The 8,489-nt window shown below is 39.9% G+C and overlaps 1 protein-coding gene across 1 annotated transcript in view; it reads left to right on the forward strand.

Moving 5' to 3' along the window:
* Nucleotides 1–1,598: 1,598 nt before the first annotated feature.
* ywhag1 (3-monooxygenase/tryptophan 5-monooxygenase activation protein, gamma polypeptide 1) overlaps nt 1,599–8,489 on the forward strand; it is a 17,509-nt gene continuing 10,618 nt past the window's right edge. Inside the window, exon 1 of the mRNA XM_061740124.1 lies at nt 1,599–1,824. Coding sequence (XP_061596108.1) covers nt 1,738–1,824 — 87 coding nt within the window. The 5' untranslated portion in view covers nt 1,599–1,737. The remainder of the gene's footprint in view (nt 1,825–8,489) is intronic.

An 8,489-nucleotide genomic window follows, 5' to 3' on the forward strand; every position in this document is an offset into this window, starting at 1 on the left:
TGACATTATTACTAGAAAACTTAAAATGTATACGGATTTTTTTCATAAATCCTGCCACAATCCGGCCTCAAGCTCTTTTAATATGAAAAAGCGCCCATGTGTAGTATACATAGGCTTGATTTATGGTTCCGCGTTACACCAACGCAGAGGCAACGGCGTAGGGTACGCAGCGACGCGCACCGTACTGCGCGCGTCGTTGCGTACCCTACGTCGTAACCTACAGCGTAAGCTCTGCGTCAGTGTAACGCGGAACCATAAATCAGCCTATAGCCTGAGAGCAGGGCGGTGCAGTCTTTTTTTTTTTTTAATTCTTTATTTAAATCTCAAAATACAATGCAAAATTAAGAACAAGAGTAACATACAAATACAGACATTCGAGCACCATATAGAAAAGAAATAAACAAAAGAATATATAAAGAACAAGACAGTTGAATGTAAATTAAACATAAATAAAAATAAAAACAACATAATGTGCGAGAGTAGGTTTCATGTAGTCAAATTGAACAATTTACAGATGCCGATGGTTTTTTGTGCCTTTTTGTTTTTTGATGAGTAAATTGTCCTTATATATAGTTCAAGTTCTTTTTTAAGTACAAGGAGTTCAGGTTTTCTGCGGATGAATTTGGACTTATGTGAAATTTAGCTAAAAATAAAAACAGATTAATAAAAAAGAAAGCGTCCCTATCTTTGTGATTAAAATTATGAAAACCAAAAATAACATTCTTAAAATAAAGATGAAAATCAGAAAAGACAGAATCAACAATATACCTGTGGAAGTCCCTCCAAAATTTATAACTGAATTCACATCACACCAAAATAAGTGGGAATATGTCTCAGGATATTTTTGGCAAAAAGAACAATTACGATACGATGAGTATTAGGGCCAAACTAAGACAAAAAAAATTGGAAATTACGAGAATAAAGTCATAATATAATGAGAATGAAGTCTTAAAATTACGAGAATAAAGTCGTAATGTTGAGAGAATAAAGTCGTAATAGAATAAAGTCGTAATATTATGAGAATAAAGTTGTAATATTACGAGAATAAAGTTATAAAATTACGAGAATAAAGTCGTAACATTACGAGAATAAAGTCGTAATGTTGCGAGAATAAAGTCGTAATGTGAAGTTATATTTATATATTTATAATATATTATTATATATTATGACTTTATTCTCGTAATATTATGACTTTATTCTCGTAATTTTACGACTTTATTCTCGTAATATTATGACTTTATTCTCTTAATTTTACAACTTTATTCTCGTAATATTATGATTTTATTCTCGTAATTTTACGACTTTATTCTCATTACATTATGACTTTATTCTCGTAATTTCCTTTTTTGGTTTTTTTGTTTGACCCTAATACTCCGTCGTAATATCCTTCTTAAATTTAGATAAATATTGTTTTGCAGGGTAGAATTTGTGTATCAATTTAAAAGAGATCTCTTTGACTTTATTTGTTAGGAAGAATCTTTGTGGTAACGACCAGCAGGGCGGTGCAGTCAGCTTCCCCGGCTGCTTGAGTCGTGACGTCACTGGGCGCGGCCACGCCCCCTGGGCGGTGACGCGCAGGGCCGGTTTGGGGAGGGGGAGGGGCGTCGGCAGCAGCAGCAGACAGCAGGCAGCAGCTGCGGCGACAGGAGCCCGGTGCCCTCACTCTGCATTAAAAACACCCATATCCCGACTTTTAACTCTGAAACGTACGAGACAGCCACAAAAACTACTTCCAAAATGGTAGACCGCGAGCAACTGGTGCAGAAAGCCCGGCTGGCCGAGCAGGCGGAGAGGTATGATGATATGGCAGCTGCCATGAAATCGGTGAGTAGCCTCTTCTGTGATGACCTTTCTGATTTCTTTCCCTTTTTCTGTCACTACCAACACGTCCAGACGTGTGTGATGTCATTTTTATTTTCTTATTTAATTTTTCAATAGTGTTAGAATTGTGTTACTACACATTTTGACTGCAGACAAATTTGGTGTATGAAACCTGTGATTAAAGACGGCGTTTATGAGAAAGACGCTCCCGTCGCGGTGCTGAAGCAGCGCGCTTATTAGATCTGGGCATCATTTGAAGGGGGACCGCAAGGCCCTCACAGGTGATTCCCCACAATTTTCTCCCTATCTATGAAAGCTATCAGTCAAATCGATCGTTTTTAATGAGGTTCGATTGAAATGAGCGGTTTCCAGCGGGTGTGGAGGTTTTTCTGGGAGGTTTTCTGCTGCGGTGGACTGTGGTTGTCTGACTGCGGACCGCTTGATCTTGGGCGGTGCCTTTCGCCGGGCTCCTTCAGAAATGGCCAGACTTCTTGGATTTAACAGAGCCGATGGGGGGGTGGGAGGAAGCATGTATTACCATTGCTGGATCAGCCATCCCTGATCGATTTAAACGCTTCTCAGCAGTGAAATCGCGTGAAAAAGATGCGCATCATGGTACCATGATGATGCGAGTCAGTGGCATCCTAGGCATCTCATGGTCTCTGCAGAAATGAGACATCAATTTAATGTGAATATGCTGTTTTTTTTTTTTGTTCCTCTGCTGGAAGCTATAAATCCAGGCGTCGTTACCTGGATAAGTGCTTCTGCAAGGGCAATGCTGGCTGAAGGTTGATCGATTTGCGCAGAAAAGAGCGCACAGCATGCACACACCTCTCAGACGTGGGTGTAGGTGGACGGACGGATTTCCAGAACAATCTCAGCAGATGTCATATTGCAGCAAATGGATGGCCGGTTTTTCCCCCCTGTTTTTCCCCCCTCCTCGGTCTTGTGTGAATAGGTGATGTGAATCAGCCGCATCCCTGCGTCCTCGACCTCTTCCAGCAGGTTCCCACACAGAGGCGTGCCGCAGCATCTGCCAAGATGCAGCACAGGCCCATCCGTAGTGCACCATTTCACATGCAGTGCTGTATCACAGCTTCACAAAGGCTGCATCTCCCTCTGTCGTTCTTATCAGGACCAGGAGATCATGTAGAAATAGAGAGATTGATGCAGGAGTTTAGGATTTCTGTTCAGCATACCAAGGCCCATGCTACTTTATTTGAAACAATGGCCAACATTCACTTACAAATGCCTATCATTCTATTAGTAATACATTTATAAAACATCTAGCCGATGGACTTTTGTGTTTAAATCAACCAACAATGGTGTTGGTGTAATTTTTCTAACATTTCTTTATAAGCATTACATCAGCACTATATTTTGTGCATTAACGAAACATATTTGTACGACAGTAGCAGGATTAGTAGATTTCACATGACATATAGCAGCTTCAGCTCTAAGAGTCAACAAAGTTAGCTGTCAGACTGTTTCAAGGCCATGCAGCATGCTGCTCTCAAGACCAGCCTGTAGTGGTAATGCAAGAGGGGGGGGCAGCTCCACCCCTTCACTTTTATGCCAAGGCAGAGAGGCAGATCTGTCCCTCAAGTCTCTCTGCAGCACTCAGCAGCGGGGTGTGTCTGCTGCCTCGCCCATCATTTCAGGGGAATCCCTGGCCACTGCAGACATGGCAATTGCCCTGGTGGCAGCACAACCGAACAACCAGGATGGGAGCGTACAACTTTGCAACCAGCCTCAGGAGGAAGACCACCGGTGTTGGCATAGGGAACCGAGCCCAGCGAACTCAGCTGTTGATGGCGTTAAAGCTGTTTTCATGAGTTCCCTCCTAAGATCCGAGTTAAGAAGACATCAGATAATAAGCGCCTTTGTATTAATCTACCTTTTTCACAGTCAAATCGTTTAAGCATTAAAAAAGTATGGTCAACTTTATTGGATTAGCTATAAGTTATTCTTGTTCTTGTTATTCTTGGAGGAATAGTTGAGCTAGAAACATGTAGAAACATTGTACATCGAACAAGCGTATCCCAGCAGGGATGTCTCTCAGATCTCCGTTCTTTGACCAAATAATGCTCATAGAGCTAAACGTGTAAATCACAAACCAACCAGAGATTTTCTTTGTGCTGAAAGTCAAATACATTTGCCAAAGCTATCTGTAAGGCCGTAACACTTTTCTGTCTTTTAGCATACAAACGTTCCAGATATAGCAAGATAAACCCTCTGGATCTGTCCGTCACAACACTCTGGGTGCTGCTGTGCAATTGGCAAGCTGCCAGTTTCAATCACAAACGTAGATAATAATATTTAATCTGGAAGAACCACACATCAAATTATAGGGCTTTGATAGTCATGGGCTCACATAGAATGACTCATTGGTGTTGTAAATTTGCAAAATATGACACAGTACCTAGAACAGTCATTGAAGTTTATCATTGCTTAGGAAATGTTGTCACTGACTAGTACAAATTCATGAATAGAGCTTTCATGGTGAGAGCAGAGCTGAAGAAAAGCCGTTGATTTATCGGTTGACCTTCAGCCCACCCCCCATCAGTGACGATTAATCATGGGTAGTAACCAGAAGAGGACCCTTAATAAAAGGGATCAAAATTATCTTAAATACAAGATGAGGAGCACAGTCTTCTGCGAGGGGCTCAGAGTAGATCACCGTTCTCATGCAGCCAAAGGAACCAGTTGAAACGGTTCAGGCAACTGGTCAGGAGGCCTTTCAGACACGTGTCGCACCAAAGGGAGGCTCACTGGAGAGATGATATCCCTCTGCTGACTTTCATTCATCTTTCTTTACTTTGACCAGTTTTTCTTTCACTTTTTGGGGGTAACAGATGTCAGGAGGACATAATAGAAAAATCATCTGGTCTTCCCTCACGATTAAAACGAGGTAAATTAAACTTCATGTGAACAATATAACATTAAAAATTTGAAAATCTGGAATGTGGAAAAACTAAATCAAACCTTGGCTGTTTTATAGGAATTAGAAGACTAAGTAGCAGCAGGTAGCTGCTGATCAATGATCTTGATTAATTAATTATCTGCAAGTGTGACCACATCTGTTAAAGCTGAAGGTCTTTGGACTAGTGATGCACCGAAATGAAAATTTGTGACCGAAACCGAAACCGAAAATAATAATAAACACTTTGCCGAATACCGAACAATACCGAACATGGTTCTTCAGCAGTTTTTCATTCATTTTGCCAATTTTTTCACCATTGCATAAATCAAATACATTTGATTTATGCATGCTTTTCAAAGAAAAAAATCTTTATTGAACATAAAAAAATGAAATTTTTTAAATTTACCAGCATTATGTTGTTTTGGTTCCACCTCCTGGTGAATGTTAGGTACAATTCTTATGGGGTTAGTTTTTGGTTGGCCAACGATTTATGTAGTGCCCAACGTTACGGGACGGAGCGGCCAGTCCATTTCCTTATTTTACAACGCCGTTATTAATTGTTCGTTTTTTTCCCCACTTATTCCACCGAACACCGAAAGTGTTTTTTTGCCATTTCCGGCCGAACAATTTCGGTTACCGAACAATCGGTGCATCACTACTTTGGACCGAAGGTTTGCCCAGAATGCAGCACTGTGTTTTCTGAAAACCAAATACAGCATATTAGAGCAAAAGTTTAATTTACTCTTCCACAAAACACAATCTCCCGTTGACTTGTTTCCGCTGCTCTGAATGCGCCACCTCGGTCGTTGCTCTGATTGGTCCTAGTGTTAGCGGACTGCGTGCGATGGCGTTTTAATAAGCAACCCTTGGTGCTGGCCCTTGGATCAGGAGGCCCTAGCTATCGTTTTCAAACGCTACATTTTTCTAGATGTGGGGCTGATCTGGCTAGGATGTCTGATGATTTGGGCGTGTTCTGCAGCAACAAGACCTGGGGAACCAGCAGTCAGTAGGTTCTCTCCTGCAATGACTCCAACTCCAGACCTCAAAATGATTGAAATGCTGTGGTGGGAACTGAGAGGTCTTCGCTAATGAATGCTTGTAAGCTTCAATAAACTGAAGCAACACTGTGGAAAAGAGTGGGCCAAAGTTCCTCAGCATTGACGTGAGAGACTGATAACGTCATACGGCATATGATTACTTCAAGTTATTGCAGCTGAAGGAAGTTCTACAAACTGCTGAGTCATGTTGGATTTCCAAACATGTTACTTCTTCACCTTTATTTTCTAAGATCTTGTTTTTTTCATGTCCTTACCCCTGATAAGTAAAACTGTCCACATGACTGGTTGTAGGCCATATGTGCTTATATGGCATAGTTAATGAAGGCTTTCATCATACTTAATGAAGTTCTTCAGTGGATTAGTCGATTTATTGAGCTGCCCTTACTCAACATGGTACATATGCATTTTTAATATGTGATAGTTTTAATATGTAACACATTTCAGCAAAGACATTGTATATAAAGACAGCAATGCCTGCGCCGTAGAACAGCAAAGTCCAACCGAATTCATTGTTCACTGTGAAGTGATTGTGGAAATACAGTATAATACATCAAACTGTGACAGGTTGTTATTATGAGACTATCAGGGTTATAACTGTAAAACTGTATAGAACCACATGTGATATAAACCAAAGAAGGTTTAAGTTTCCCAAAGAGGTGGCTCCAGAAACCTCCCTTCAACACAAGTATTATAATTAAATGATCTCAACTGGATGTGTAAACATTAAGTCTCTCACTGGATACGGTGACACCTCAGATTCTTCTTTGTCTGTTGCTATGGGAGACAACAATATTTGAAACAAGACGAGTACTGTATCCATGGCATTTTTTGCCCACTGTTATTTAGTAGTAACAAGTAATTAATATGACTAACACTAAAAAAAACAATTCATAATTCTATTTATTTTCAGTCTAATTGGAGATGAACTTCCGACTACAGGTGGCTAAGAATGAGTGTGAGGGCCACTAAAGCACCAAAGGTTTGCCTCAGTGAACATCTTGCTTGTGCTTCATCGAAGCTGTATTTTTGTGGTTTGATTAGGGGTGGGTATTGGGAAGGACCTCACGATACGATACGCATCACGATACTTGAGCCACGATACGATACACATTGCGATATCCCGATTATGCAATATCCCGATTATTGTATTCTACATAGTTCACCGAAAAATTTTAAAATGCATTACACATCTTAAAATCCAAGTTGTATATATGTACATCAGATGATAGTGATGGATCTTAAAATCCGAGTTGCACGTTCATCAGATTATAGTGACAATTCATGGGACAAACTGAGTCAAAACAATGTTTTATTATAACTATACAAGCTAAAGTTACAACATATTTGTATATGTTTTTCATATTATTTACATCATATGAAATTAACATTAAATTTAGTATGAGGTTGCTTTAATTATGTGGCAAATGATAATAAACACAAGAAAGATGGGTACTAAAACCAAGGACAGGCACAGTGATCAGTCAGTATAGATATAAATCCATAAATAAATAAACCTCTGTCCATTATTTTTCATTTTTTAAGGACAGGCAATTGTGTTATATAAAAAATAAATTATAAAATGAAATAAAACGTGAAATAAAACCTGAGCTCAGTGCAGGGCCCTCCCAGGGTTGGTAGAGAGTGGCAATGCCCAGGACTGTCACTTAGGTAGGAGCACTGGGTGATATAATGGGAAAAAGATCGGGGATAAAAAAAAAAAAAAAAAAATAAATAAATAAATAAATAAATAAAAAAAATCGATATTCAAATTTTGAATATTATATATTGAATCGGCTGGAAAAGTATTGCGATATATTGCCATATCGATATTTTTGCCCACCCCTAGGTTTGATAGCTCGTACATCAGACTGACTGCTTTCATCATTCCAACCATCCCACCTGTTTTGTCTTCTTCATATGAAAGCCCAGTGTTTTTCCTTAATTTCCTTCCACTGGTGTTTTGTCTTGTCATGTCGGGTCACACAGGAAAACTAGACACGCTCAAGGTTCTCTTTCCACTTCATACTTTTCATGATACTACCAGGTTTGTAGGTTGTCTTAGACAAAACATATGTAATTATCACGGAGATAAAATAACTACTTTTTTTGGTAATAATGTCATCTTCCTTAGCAGCTGCAGCTGCCATTACTCCAGCTTGACGTTGGCTGGCAGAGCGCCAGTTGATGACCGTGATTTATGCAGAGGACTGCTGAAGCTGGCATTTAAATGACAGCAGAGGAAGCACCAATATAGATCCAGGAATCGCCCGTACTGTTAAAGGGGTTTTTATTTTTTTCTCCGTTTGGAGAATCCGAGAGGAATTCTGATGGGGGGCTAGGCTAACAGCTAGTCAACGAGGGGAGATGAGGAGTGAATTTTCACCATCTAAAACCACTCGATCGTGGTGGTGGTTGTGGATTATTACACCTTGTCATCTTTGCACCATTTTCTTTACTACAGAATAGGGCTGTTCGATTAATCGATTTTAAATCGTAATCGCGATTATGTAATTAGAACGATGTTAAAACGTGAAAATCGTAAATCGATTTTTCACTTTTTTTTTTTTTGCACACATATTAATGATTGATGGAAATACCTCTTGATACCTGCGACAAGTGCCCCATGGGAGAGGCTCTTTAGTGTAGGAGGGGGCGTTGGAACATGCCACCGGGTAGACCGGTTCGTG

Source organism: Cololabis saira, chromosome 14, assembly GCF_033807715.1.
Source record: "Cololabis saira isolate AMF1-May2022 chromosome 14, fColSai1.1, whole genome shotgun sequence".
Lineage (NCBI taxonomy): Eukaryota > Metazoa > Chordata > Actinopteri > Beloniformes > Belonidae > Cololabis > Cololabis saira.